The sequence below is a fragment of the Rhagoletis zephyria genome, unplaced genomic scaffold (genome assembly GCF_001687245.7).
Source record: "Rhagoletis zephyria isolate East Lansing unplaced genomic scaffold, Rhagoletis_zephyria_1.1 Rzeph_scaffold_00544, whole genome shotgun sequence".
Lineage (NCBI taxonomy): Eukaryota > Metazoa > Arthropoda > Insecta > Diptera > Tephritidae > Rhagoletis > Rhagoletis zephyria.
In genome coordinates, this window is record NW_016157628.1 from 183,365 (window position 1) to 198,427 (window position 15,063).

A 15,063-nucleotide genomic window follows, 5' to 3' on the forward strand; every position below is an offset into this window, starting at 1 on the left:
TAGGTACTGCGTAGGCGCAGCATGAAGGGGATATATTACTGGTGACATAACGATTATTAATTTTGGACTAATAATTTTTTATTTCTTTTGGTATTGTGTGACTAAATAATAAACATACATATATGAAGATGTGTTATGTAATTTTACAACAAAAACGATATAAAGTATACTGTTCAAATATAAATAAGTGAGTGATTCAACTCAGGATGATAATTTTCTTCAGTAGTGACGGCCAATAATGCGATCTAGATCATTCCAACTGCACGAATAGTCGATTTGCAAAAGTCCTTTTTTGCTCAACCCAAATTTATGTCCATATATTCCGCTGCAGAGCGACGAAGACGGTCTCCGCCCTATGGTACTACCATAAATGGTACTTCCTTTATAACTCCGATCTATGTAACCGTAAATCGAAGGAGAGGTGGCATAGATCATTGAGCAATCCATACAATCTGCTGAGCTATAATACGGTGAGGCTGCAGAAGGTTTGGAGTAGTCAAAAGTGAGGGGTGGAGGAGGTAGAGATGGAGGGGCTGGAAACTCCAAATATGGAGCAGGTTTTTCACATGCAGGACCACTGCGTCGTCGCATCGTGGTATTATAGCCGGAAGTTTTGTTCACTGCCATTGCTGATGCTTGAGTATGTTCCTCGTCGATGGAGCTCTGCACTTCAGTGGAGGAGGACGAAGAGACACCTATGATTTAAGAACACATATCTTAACATACATACGTATGCATGTATTTAAAAAGGATCATATTGTATTTACCACCATAACCAGTATATACATCTTCTTCCGCTTCTAAGCTTGTCATCATATGCGACATGTAATCCTCATATTTTCCGTGACCCACGCCATATAGGTCACTGCGAGTATCTTCGTAGCGACGACGCTGCATTGACACTGGTGAAATGCAGCAGTCTAGATGACATGTCTCGTTCCAGTGGGAGCGACCCCTATTTCGTGGTATAGTGGCAGCTAGACGTTGTGACGGGGCCAGTCGAACTTCGTCATGCAGCTCTTGCGGCGAAGATGTCATCATGTAATACGGACTAGTCGACAACGACGTATCATAGTAAGGCTCAGGCGAAGAACGTACTGGCGTGGAGCTTAGTTTCCTGAAAACACGAAGGGAAACATACGAGTGAAAATGCACCTAATTTTTTTTTGTTTACTATATACCTCAATGTCTTTGTATAAATAGGTGTCTACTGCAATAAAGATCTGAACTTACTTTCTGACGTAGTCGTAATTTTCCAAATCCCATGGATCCACATAGCAACGTTGCGATGGCAAAAGCGTGGTTCCGTAAATATCCTCCGTATTATCAATGGTGTAATATGGAGACTCCGATACTTCCGATTGCTCTCCATAATGTTCCCCTCGTGGAGCCGGTAGAGGAAACATTGGCCCGCGTCGGCGAGGTGTTGTGTGTCTGTGTTCCCGCATATCTCACGCGCAACCGAATGTGTGATTATAAACCTGAAATGTAAAAAAGTTAGTATAAATCCTAGGACACTAAGTAAATACTCGTAGATAAAAAATGTTTTAGAATCGAACTTCCAGTCTAAAATCTATATATATAATACGCGAAGGGATTTTTTGTCCAGGTCATCAGATCTGCACCGTTCGTTCGATTTTTAAAAATTAGGTGTAAAATTAAAGGGTTCAGGCTGTAGATGTGCAACAAGGTTTCTTCTTTTCGAGAAAAGTTGCCACCTTTTAAAAAATGTAATTCAAATTATTTAATAAGGTAAACTGATTATTACAGGTATCAATCGAAATGGTTGAGGTAATAGAAATACATATCATCATATGGGTGCCAGAGGAAAATTGTTGATTAAGAAGTAGTTTATATATATTTTAAAGGGGATTGGCACCTGCCCGAATTTAGTTAACTTATACACAATGAAGTATTAGTATATATCAAACCAAATAGTGTTATGAAACCATTAGTTTGAACATTAAGAATATTTTTGAGGTGTTTAAAAAGGGTTGCAACCTGCTTAATAAGTTTAATTTAAATTTTTATGTCTCTAGGACCAATTTTTAAATTTTCTGTGGGGTAGTTTAATGAGCTCCTCGACCGGTTAAATAAAAAGCAAACAATGTTTCTTTTTCCTCCTACACGTTTCGATGTTTTTCACATCTTCCTCAGGGAGTCTGGTGTTTATTAAAAACAAAACATAAAAAACAAAAAATCAGGGACACATGTATGCATATAAAAAAATATAACAATAACAATTCGTTGGTCTAACAACTTTTTGCTGAAAAACATAACTTACATTAACCATAAAAAAAAGAAAATATAACAAAAAACACACACTTCTTATACACACTTCTTTATATTGCAGTGTACTTCTGCTCGTCTGTTCTCCTGTTGTACATTATTTTGTGAAAATTGCAGATAGAGGGTATTGAATTTAAGCCCTCGATATGTATGTATATGAATGCGAATTACATGGTTTTTCTAAGTCTTTTCATTTGGTAGTGACGGTACAGAACTGATGCCTACGCTTATTATGATTGAATATGTTAATTTTATTACCAGGTGGCCATCCTATTCAAAAACAAATATTAGTGCTTTTCTAGAGGCCAAGCCATTTCATTTGACACCTCATCTTTTGTAATCCAACGAACGGTGCGGATCTTATAGTATTTTAGACAGGTAGCAACCCTATTAAAATTCTAAGTAAAAAAAGATCCCTCTCCTGTCGATACAGAGTAAATTAGATAAAATCAAAATCCGTTCAGTAGTTTTCGAGATTACCGCGTACAAAAAATCTCGACTTTCCTTTATACTATGTATAGATCTAATACAAAAACACAAAAATTATAATAATAATAAGCAAAGGTATGAAACCAAATAGCATTTTTTTAAGTTTTTTCGAAATTGATACTTTGATACTTAAATAAAAAATATGTGATACACTTGATCCATATTTTGTTTCTTTTACGATACATTTTTTCATGACGTTGCGGCAACACTGATAAGGAAGTGTCTACATCTTTCTCCTCGCTCTAATTACTTCACCTGGTATAATTCCATGATGCAATAATACAAGGTGTTATCGGCTGGCAGCTTCTCGCTCTATTTCCGCCATATTGACTGCCTTAGGTGAAACAGTGTTACTTCTTAAACAATTCTTTGCCTAATAATATAGTTGAATGTTTCTATTTTTTCTCAGTATACACATTTTGTTTTCTTAAACAGGTATTTTATCTTATTTTATTTAATTTCATTACGAATTACTATAAAATAGCAAATTTTGTTTAGAAGAAAATATAAAATTTTATATTTTTCCCCCGAATCGGGATTAATTTCTTTCCGTATTTCTTCTTATTCTACTGAGCTAAGGCAGTATCAAATCGAGCTGTCACAACTTAGATCACCTTGTATTATTGCATCATGGTATAATCCCGCCATGGCGTGGAACAAACAACAGTTGCGGTTCCTGTTCCTGTATCCGAACTGTGGATTTCGCTTACGAAGACGGAGCGAACATGTGGTACGAAATAGTGATGTAAAAATATGTAAAATTTTACCTACTCTCAGACTTATAAATTTGGACATATACTTGGTACAAGTAGGTGGGATGAATGGCGTAATAAACAGGTGAAGCATGATAAAAATATTTTTATCATAAGGTGAAGTAATAAAACAGCTTGCTCGCTTTATTTTCTGACATTCGGCTGCCTTATAGTCACATTTTGTAGGCAAATTTTTAAATAAAAAAATCTTTCTTCTCTCTCTAATATTACTTCACCTGGTATAATTCCACCATGGCGGGGGTGCTGACAATAACACCATATGGAATAATTGCCATTACTTGGACATTGAAAAGCAGTTTCAGAAGTGAACTAGTGTAATTTTATTATTACTATTTTTTTTGAACGGTTATAATGCCACCAGTTAATAATTACGAAAGGAAGGGAGGCGGCGGGTGACGCGAGCGCGAGTACGACCTCGAACGCGGTTTAACTTGTTCATGTACTACTTTATGTCAAATGTAACTTGGTGACTACCTATGTGCACTATCTTGCTTTATTACTCAATTGTTAAGTTTAAAAGTTGGTCTTATTGCTCAACGAGAAATGAAATAAAGCAAATTTTTGTTATTTTACATTCAATTGCGAAATAACACAAATTTGCGTTTTGCCGTTTGTGTTATTTTACCTCCCTTTATGTGCTTTGTTTTGGATGCTTTTCTGTATTGTTTTACTGTCCTTTAATCTGTGACGCCTGTGTACCTTTTGTTGTTTGTATGTAGTTTCGGGTTGACATAGATTTGAAATATATTACCCTTCATATCAATTCAGGTCTATTACATCCGTCCCACGCTTTTCATTTTCAATCTCATAAATGGTTTATACTTTTACTAAAATTTCAAAATCAAAAGTTATCAAAACAAGTTCTATGGGACTAAGAAATATTATTTTATAATTTTTAGTCCATTTATAAAAGCGTGGTATATTAAAACCTTTTTTTATTTTATTTATTTCTTTTGCGCCCACGGATGGTTGGAATGATAACTGATCATTCTGGAGGATGCTACAGATTTCGCATACCAATTCGTTTGTATTATGTTATTTAAACGGTGAATTTCTACATCTAGGATGGTGACTTGTTTCCGTCGTCTGCTTCAGTGGTGAATTGTATTTTGCTGCGTTGCGAATTAAGAATTTTTCAGATTTCAGAGTAGTGGAAACAGATTGTAATCTGAATCCCAGTTAAAGTCACGCAACGCAAAAAGCAAGAATTGTTTTTGAATTGATTCAATCCTCTCTGAATGAACTTGGTAGCGGGGATTCCAAACAATACATTCGTATTCTAGTATAGGTCTAACTAAAGTTGTAAAAAGAGCTTTTGTAACTTAAGGATCTTTGAACTCTTTTGACCATCGCTTTACAAATGCAAAAACGTCTTTGGCTTTATTGACTGTAACAAAAAACGGATACCTGCTCCAGGTTATAATTTGATATTGAATAAACAGCTGGTTGAACAGCCCTCCGAGAGAAACACATAACTTTACATTTTTGAAGGTTTAGTGGCATATAGTTTGCATTACACCAACTAACCACGTTGCTCAGATCCGCTTGTAACAAAGACCTTTCTTCGATAGAGGACAATGTTTTAAAAAGTTTCACATCATCGGCATACATTAAAATTTTTGAATGTTTTATTATAGAAGAAATATCATTAATTAGTATCAGGAACAGAATCGGACCAAGGTCCCTGAGGAACTCCAATTACAATTATTTATTATACATTATATTATTTTACTGGTATATTCGTAAATAGGGATACCACGTCAAATGAAATAAGGATTTCGCCTTCTTCAATCCTAAGGTTTTTAATCTGTCTTTAAGTTGGAACCAATTGTTGACATTGTATTCGTGGGAATCGATTTCCCTATAAATTTGGAGAGTTTGTAGCATGGTACGTTGGTTGAGGCAGAAATTGGCCTGAGCGGTGTACATAAAGAAATGTATTAATCAAGCTCAAATTTCATGTTTATTTATTATTTATGTTTATGCATCAATCCTAAAAAATTGAAACAAATCAAACGTATGAACTGTGAACCCCGTCATGGCATGGAACGCCCCATATACCTCAGAACCTCCTGTGTTCGTTCGCCCATCCCTCAGCGCTAGGCACTCAACATTTTAATTCAAGTAGAAAGAAACAATACTTAAATTTAAAACTAATTAAAGAATGAATTAAAGAGAATTATAATGATGATAAGATTAGTAATCTCACGGCTCTTTGGAATCTACCTTATGGGCAGTGGCGCCGGCCTCTCCAGATGCGCCGGCGTCGCCGCCGCCACCGATTCTTTAATATGTACTAATATATGTATGTATGTTTAACGCAAATTTAGCGGCGACACCATGGATTGCGCATCTTATCATACACACATATATGTCATGTTAGTCATATGTGCGCTATGCATACCCTGTCTATATAAACAATTAAATCAAACTTATACCCACATTAGGGCAGTTCAGGATCTTGTGCACATGCTCTTGCATTTGCATATTCGTTGCATTTGTAAATTCACGACAATAAAATGCACACAGTTGCAATCACAGCCAGCATAAACTTTGCAAATGCAATTCCAACTGCAAATCCCAGACCATTTCCACAACATGCTGAACAGCCCTATTGCTTTTTTAGAATACAAAGCAGTAGAACTACTTAATATGGTATAAGCTCGTAGTAAAGAAAAAACTTTCAAACAATATTTAAATTTAAAACAAACTCAAGAATGAATTAAACAGAATTATATTCTGAATTGGCAGATAAGAGTAGCTCGTTAAAAGATAAAACTTTCAGCAATTAAAAATTTAAAATTAGAACTGCAAAGATAGACAAATTTTATCATCCGAATAGCGAGCGAATTATTGACTTTTGACATTTGTGTCAATAATTCGCTCGCTTTGTTGATAAATGTTGTTGTAATAACTATGTTGACTAAGTTTTTGCCTACTTCAGTGTAATTCTGATGAGGGTGCAATGCTAGCACCGAAAGCTTATTAAATATATGTATAAATATACTTATATTGGTTCGGAGATATCGCCTTTGGTTCCCACTTTGAATTGGAAAACCGAGCGTTAAATTTGTTCTACCGCTACCTACTTATATTAATTCGCCTTGATCACAAGGGAAAACCGCGTAACTGGCATGTGTGCCAAAAATTATATTCGCTCATAGGAAGATCCAGGCATAAAGCCTTATCTATTCATACCAATATACACTGAGAAAAAAGTCAACCAAAAATTGGTTAATATTACCCAATTCAAACTTGAAGGAGAATCAACTTGATTTTTGGTTAATATTAACAATATCAACAATGATTTGAAAATTAATATATAGTATTGATTACATTAACCAAACTTTTGGTTGTCGATTTTCTCGTTCGAATATGTTTATGTTCTGCACTTCACAGATGCTTTTTCATAATTCGGAGATACAAAACAAAATTTTTTATTATCATTTTAACATGTTGCCTCTGGCGGGACTAGCAAATAACAGCAAGCATCTCTACACACTCAGCTACAACCGCTTTATAAATGTGTCTTCAAATGTTCAACTTCAATCAATTTTCTTCGTCGTTTGATTTGGTTCTGCCCTTCACAGAGGCTTTTTCGTAATTAAGAAAAACCAAAATAGAAAAAAATAAAAAGTATGTATCACGACCAGTGTTGCCAGAGAAAAATTTCGTTTGGAGGTAATACGGTGGAAAAAAAGAGCTAAAAAGAGCTAAATAATACTAATAGTAGCTAAAATGAAGAGCTACATATTTTTGTTGCGGTTGAACATTTATTGACGGTTGTTTTTACATGTTCGGCAATTTTGAATAAAAACAACGAATTTAAAAAGTTTAAGTGCTGAAAAAATCTTTTAAAACCAAAATAAGGTGCATATATTTCGAATTCGTTGCTATGGCACTTATAACAGTGAACTAAAAATACTTTACAAACTGTTAAAGTCTGTAATTTCAGATATTTGAATTGAATAATATTTTCGCAAAATTTTGGGGACTTATAATGGGGAGTGAAGTGAATCTATAACCTATCCTCCCCAAACGACAACCTCACCCACTGCCCGTCAAGGCTTGGTGGTCCCTGTTATCGCTAACGAGGCTCTGTCGACCGGGGCGAGGCGGTATATCCTCGCTCAAGGCTGAGCTCTCGTAGTGAGGACTGGACCCGGACTGTACGTGACGTGCATCGACTAACGCTCAGGACGACCAGAACGTGATGACGGGTGGACCACTACGTAAGGGACCCCAATCTTCGCGTTTGAAAACGCACCGACAAATCCAGAAGCGTCTGTTCCCCAGTGGGGCGGCTCCCTGGTCTGCGTCTGACCCATAGTGGGCGGCAGCACATTCTTCACCTGGCAGTAGGTATAAAATGCACCCCCCTCCCCCCCTTCCGGAATGTCTACTCAGCCCGGCCCTCAGTATCCGGAAAAGGAGGGTTCTAAAATCCCCGGAGACCCTATCGTTGGAGTGGTGACAACAGGCCCCAGCGATCGAAATGCTACTGTTGACCCTATCATCCAGGTGTCTGCCCCGGGCTTGGATGATAGGCGAGCTACTGAGGCAAAAACATTGGCAAGGCAACAGAGGTGCCAATCCGAAAGTGGCGAGTCGGGCTCCCAGGATCTTCAAATCCACTCACTGCTAGACTCCTCAGATGAGGAGGATCGCGACTGGGCGGATTCCCTCGCACTGAGCCAGCTCAAGGCAATGCCAAGCCCGACAAGGGAAGGACAAAGAGCGGAAGAGAAAGATGGGGTACAAAAGTTCTCGTCGATTCCTCGCGAAACTGCGAGAGTGCGACCCCGCCACTATAACGCCAAGGGACAAGGCTCTTCAAAAGAAGCATGCCTACATTGTCCGGAAGTATGAGCGACTCCGTGAGGAGAAAGTCTCGAATGCTTCCGGAAGTGTGGCCGCGGTCTCTGGAAAAGCCACCAATTCCGAAAAACGGGACGCTGTAACCAAACCTCCTCTGAGGGCGGTAGCAGTTTGCCGACGAAGAAAGCTGGTCCCCTGTCCGCTGTTGGAAACAACAAGCCGTCGCAATCACTGACGCCCAAGGTGCCGAAGACCGCGGGGCCAGTGTTCCCACGGCTGGACGGGGAGAAGGCCTCGACGTCGGCAGCTGCTATTGCCTCCGGTGGTAAGGGACCGGTTTCACGCACTCGGAAGAGACAACTGTCTGGCGACAAGAAGACACAGCCTGAGCAGAAGCGAGTGAAAACTTCATCGACCTTATGCTCAGCACCAGAGCTCCAGGTAGCAATCATAGACCGGAATCACCCGGAAGGAAAGATTCCGATGGAAAAATGGTTGCTCCTGGAAGAAAAGATTATGAGGGCACTACTTGGCGAAATCCAGCGTACCAAAAACAACAACATTGGTATGTTTTATGGAGCCAAGTGGCAGAAGGGAGTCAAAGTTGTTGGATGCGGTAACAAGGAGTCGTTAGACTTCCTAACAAACTGCGTCCGCAACCAAGATGAACTTTGGGCCAACGCACGACTAGAAGTTGTTCCGCTCTCAGAGGTGCCATCCCGTACGACAGTGCGAGTGTGGATCCCACCCCCCCTCGTGGAGGGCGAGACCTCACTAGCCCTAATCAAATTCCAGAACGTGGATGTCATCCCTGACGACTGGACGATTCTCCGAGGCCGCGCTCGCGACAAGGGTAACGGCAAGGACCTTTGGATCAAGATCGATCTACAATCCTGGCAGATCCTCCGTCGCATAGCCGGCCAAATAAGATATGGCATCGGTCACCTTAGGGTGATCATCCCTGATGCTGAAAGATAATCCGAAAAGCTTAAAGGTGGTGCAGATTAATCTGCATCACTGCAGGGCAGCATCACAGGATCTGCTGCTCTTCATGGGTGAGGAAAATGTGGACGTGGCCCTAATACAAGAACCCTGGCTAGTGGCGGGGAGGGTCACAGGTCTATCCACTGGCGACTATCTACTTCTCACCCCACAGACCGAAGGTAAAATTAGAAGCTGTATTCTGGTTAAGAAAAGCACTAATATTCTCTTTCTTCCCCAATTTAGCGATTCGGACATGACAGTGGCAATGTTGGAGCAGAAGGGAGCACCCGACCTCATCCTTGCATCTTTATACATGGCATACGATGTACCCGATCCCCCGTCAATATCCTTCAGGAAACTCACCGCCTGGCCGGAGCAACGAAGGATAAATATGGTGGCTGGCTGTGACGCCAACGCTCACCACACGGCGTGGAACAGCTGGAACATCAACGATAGAGGTGAGTCACTCTTTAGTTACTTATTATCCACAAAACTTACTTACTCTCAACAACCTGTCCCGAGAGCAAACCTTCTAAGCGACACCCAAGGTGGTGGACGGCCTATTTAAGGCGGCTCAGGATAGCAGCTAGGAAAGCAAGAAAGAGATAAAGAAAAAATTTTGCGAGGACCTCGAAACGACTACTGATGCCACGCGACTAAGAAGGTGCCTCTCGAAAAACCCGGAGGAGGGCACACCGAAAGCAGCCTTGAAACACTGGAACACCTTATGGACGTCCACTTCCCTGGCTGCGGTGACGCAGGGGACACAGGAACTCCTGTGACAGAACACCCTAGTACCCACAGGCAAGGCAGTCCAGTGGACGAAATCATCACTACAGACAAAGTAGCTTGGGCTATCAGATCCTTCCAACCCTACAAATCTCCGGGACCGAATGGGATCTTTCCAGTCATGCTACAACGAACAAGCGCCACGGTAACCCCTTGGCTAACGACAATCTATAGGGCGAGTCTCCTCCTAGGCAACATCCCAAAGTCATGGAGGGAGGTAAGAGTAGTCTTCATTCCCAAAGCGGGAAAAGCGGGCCACAGCACTGCAAAAGATTTTAGGCCCATTAGCCTCTCATCATTTCTTCTCAAAATAATGGAGAGGCTTCTGAGTCTGCAGATCACGTAACGCCTTACTCCTGGGAACTTCAGCGAGGCTCAGCATGCCTACCGTAAAGGTAGGTCGATTGAAACAGCCCTGCACGAGGTTGTTGGGAGTATAGAACAAGCACTGAGTCACAAGGAATATGCGCTGGCAGCCTTCCCAGACGTGGCGCCTTTAACAATGTTAATTTGGCATCCATACACTGCTCCATGGTGGCTGTAGGACTGGACCCATTGATCACTCTCTGGATCGACAATATGTTGAGCACCAGAAACATCAACGGCTCCTTGGGAACATCAGAAGTAAGGAAAACAGCCACACGGGGCACACCTCAAGGGGGGGCGGTGCTATCCCCCCTACTGTGGGACCTGGTGCTAAACGAATTCCTGCTTCGTACATCGAAATCCGCTAAGGTCGTTGCTTATGAGGATGACTTAGTCATTCTGGTCGTGGGAAAATTCCTCTCCACGGTCAGCAAGATTCTACAATCTGCAATTAACTATCTGTCAGGGTGGGCAGAAAGAAACGGTCTAGGGGTCAATCCCACTAAAACCGAACTTGTTCTCTTCACCAAGCGATATAAAATAGACAATTTCCGACCTCCGTCCCTCAATGGAGCAAATCTCAAATTGTCAAAAGAAGCAAAGTTTTTGGAGGTTATTCTCGACTATAAGCTTTCCTGGAAAAGGAGCACCGAAGAGCGGAGAAAGAAGGCGCTCAACGAGCTCTACTCCTGCAAAGCTACTATTGGAAAAGACTGGGGTCTGCGACCGCAGATAATACATTGGATTTATACGGCGGTAGTTAGACCTATCCTCACCTATGGCGCACTGGTATGATGGCAGGCGGTTGACACCAAATCCCATCTACTCAACTTACAAAAGGTGCAACGACAAGCATGCTTATGCACAACGGGGGCGATTTATTCAACGCCCCAGGCATCTCTAGAGGACCTGCTGGATATTCCACCTATAGACCTATATGTTAAAAGTATCGCAGCTAAAAGCGCTCTACGACTCAGAGCGTCTAACAGGCTGCGAACAACTTGCAAAGGTCACGCCACAATCCTCGGGAAATAAATACAACTAAAATTTTCTGGAGCTAAAAAAGTGCTAGAGAAATTTGAAAATAGCTAAAAAAAAGAGCTAAATAGAAAAATAAAGAGCTAAATAGAAAAATAAAGAGCTAAATCTAGCTCCAAAAGCACCAAAATGGCAACGCTGCTGACGACATTCGTACTGCTGAAAGCCAAAAAATAACGGCAAGCACCTCTGCTCGTTCAGCCGCTGCCATACATACGAATTTGTTTTCAAATGTTCAACTTGAATCACATTTCTTACAATTGGCTTATTGACCATGAAAAAATCAAACGATAACTTGGTTGAAAAACACATTGTGCTTTTGGTTCAGTGTATCGATATTAGCCCATGTACTGCAAAATAACAGCATAGTTGCAATACCGCGGTTTTGCATTATCGTGATACGCGGTTTTGTACTTTAAACGACGATATTTACTATGTAGTGCGTTCACATCGGTTCATACTCCTTATAATGTGCATTGTTTCGGATGCAGTAAAAACGGTCGCATGAAATTGGTTGTGGAAAATTTCACTTTTTGTTTTGAACTTGCTCTTGCAATTTTTAAATCTCTCTGTTCATGGTTTGCAGACTTTGCATTAAAAACAATTTTAATGTGTTGAGTTGCGTGCGCGCTTGAAGCTTCATTCAACACAAATTAGGTGGTGCCAGCTGAGTGATGTGAATAAACGCTCTTGACTATTGAAGTTACTATGCTCACTATTCTGTTTAATAATAATTAAATTGATGTTACTAGAAATTGCTACATGATAAGCAAGAGTAAGTTCAGTTAATTAACAAATATATCGCACGTTCAATAATATAGAGATGTATCTCAAAATTTACGTTTTTGGAGATTTCATTATGCAATTAATTAGCATGATATATAGAATAAGTTCAGTCTAACAGATAACCAAACTTCCCAAATCTGGTGGAGATATGTGTCTTTCCATCTTAATTTTTATATACCAAACTGTATGAATTGATAAAACTTTGATTGCGTTTTCCCACAAAATTGAACTTTTTAAATACTACGTTATATTAGGAGTGTATAGTAACTTTTCTTTTACTTTTCTTTAAAACTTGCAAGTGAACAATTGTTGCACTGTTTCGACAAATTTTTACAATTTATAAATCAGTCTTAAACTCTTTGCTATACATATAAGCACTTAGCCAGTCCAGTAAATCATTCATATTCTGATTTCCACTCATCTTACTTTTGTTTACGCGTAACCAAGTTAACAAATGGCGGCTTTTGACATTTATTCTTATTCTTCTTCTGCTAGCTAATTTCTTCTAGTAAAAATTTCACTAGAAAAAAATTGCAGCTCGGCCGTGTTATTACGCTCTCGATTCAGTGGTCTCTTGCAAATTTTTTTGGGTTATTATACACTTTTCCCGTAAAAATTTGCAGGTTCCAGGTTCCAGTACAACTTTAGTATTGACTTTTTGTTACTATACACACCTATTATTAAACATGCGATATGTGCTTACATATGTATGTATGAATGTATGTACAGTAGAGCTGTCTTGTAGCCATGTTGCCGTTGAGAATTTTCAGAAAGTCGCGAAAAGGGGTAATTGACGAAAAAAAGGTTCACCATATTGTTTTTGCTTTTCTTTACTAGTAAAAGAATAAATCTGAGAACCAAAATCAAAATCAAATTTACATCTATTACAAAGTCTTTTCGGCACTAGAGCGTTCTTCTGTTGAATTTAGAAAGGAAATAGTGGACTAAATAGTGGGCATTCCTAATCGAATATACTCGTATCACTTTAGCAGATAAAAGGCAATTTCCATAAAATCTGTTCCCTGCTAATTACATTTATCTTAGGATTTTCGTGACATATTTATCCAATAATGCCATAGGTCCACAAAAAACCTACTTCAGAAATATTCAAAACGGCATTCATATTTCTACGGCGAGTCCGGATATGGCCTCCGTTTTTTCAGATTGGCTTTCATTTACGAATAATTGCGAATTTTGTAGAATTTTCAGTTTCTATAATTGTGATGCTTTCTTAATTTAAATTAAATAAATAACTTAGAAATATAAAAAAGTGTCATAGTCCTTCTAAACATCTTCCCAGGGCACTGAAATTTGAGAACATATAATTCAGTAAATCTCGGTACTCAGCTCCGAGGAAAGCATTTGAGATCGCATTCGTTTTCTTATATTTTTAAGTTATTTTTACTGATGAAGAAAACAGTAGGATGAAAATAGCGGCGCATTGAGTTTTTTTCACCACATCTTTGGCGAATAATATTCGATCAAACGAACAGATTTTTTTGCCAGCATCGACTCTCCCTATAACTAGCCGTTGAACATTTCTGCTTGGAACCCCTTTCGGAGAATGTTAAACTTCGACTTTAAAAAGCGGAGAAAACAGTCGTAGGTAGACAGTTTTATAAGAGAGGTTGATGGCCGAGGATAAAAAAATATCTCTATAAAAGTATATTGCCCGACGAGACCCGACAAGAAAACAAAATGAGTTATTTATTTGAATTTTTTGTTAAAAATAAATATCCGATAGGCCCCAATTCAAATAACTCAAAATAATATAAATGTACTATGCTTTCTATTTGTATATCTACTAGTTTTATTTTAATATTGGTCCATAAAACACATAATAACGAAACAAACAAATGCAGCTATTGGAAGCGCAGAAAAAAAGTATCACATAAAGGATATGTTCTATTAAACCTGCCAACTGTATGTGCTTCAATTTTAAAGTCATCAAAAATCATATTCGCTTACACAATGCAAATAATTTGTAACAATGATAGTTTTAAGAATTGTCAGTAAGTATACAGCAATAAAAAACACAAATGTATGTACATATGCGGTAGTTACCTTAATATAGAAAAAGTTTTCTTCAAAATCTTGGGATTTAATAAACACTGAAGCTAATTTATGAATGTAGTAGATGTTTTTACTTAAATACTTTTTCTTAATTCCGAAAGAAGTGCGCGCTTCCACTCCGCAGTGCCTGGGTTGTAAAAAAATGTAGCTGTAGGACAGCTTCTCATAAAAATACAATCGCCGTTCAGAGTCGGCGTGAAACTGTAGGTCCCTCCCCTTTGTGTGACAACATCAAGGCGCACGTCACAAATTAGAGAAGCTCGGCCAACCATTAAACTATGGGTAAGCGCCAATCTGTTATTATTATTTTTTATGGATTTTACTTCTGAGATATGTATATCTTTTGCATTCTTTGGGAATTTTGTGGAATAAATTTTTGAAATGTGGGTAATTGAAGGATTTTTTCCCGATTTTCGTGGGATTTTTAACAGAGAATGCCTGGAAACTCCGAAAATGACGCAGTTTGAAAAAATCACGTTACTTTTTTCTTTGTGTAGTTGATTTAACCTTCTTTGACAAGTTGATCCCAAGTCAAAAAGTTACTCAGGGGCGCGAAAAAGTACGAATTGCGATGATGAAGTACAGACAGGAAGCAGTCGAATGTCCTTGCAGAAAAAATTATCAATTGATAAAAAATAACCCACTTGTAGTTAGCTTT

General features: G+C 39.0%; 1 protein-coding gene across 2 annotated transcripts in view; it reads right to left on the reverse strand.

Annotated features, from left to right (window-relative positions):
- Positions 1-136: 136 nt before the first annotated feature.
- LOC108360242 (uncharacterized) overlaps positions 137-15,063 on the reverse strand; it is a 26,942-nt gene continuing 12,015 nt past the window's right edge. For both annotated transcript variants that reach the window (XM_017612456.1, XM_017612455.1), the window contains exons 2-4: positions 1,234-1,481; positions 768-1,117; positions 137-695 (exon numbers count right to left, since the gene is read on the reverse strand). In XM_017612456.1, the coding sequence (XP_017467945.1) occupies positions 220-695; positions 768-1,117; positions 1,234-1,448 (1,041 nt within the window). In that variant the 5' untranslated portion in view covers positions 1,449-1,481 and the 3' untranslated portion in view covers positions 137-219. The remainder of the gene's footprint in view (positions 696-767; positions 1,118-1,233; positions 1,482-15,063) is intronic.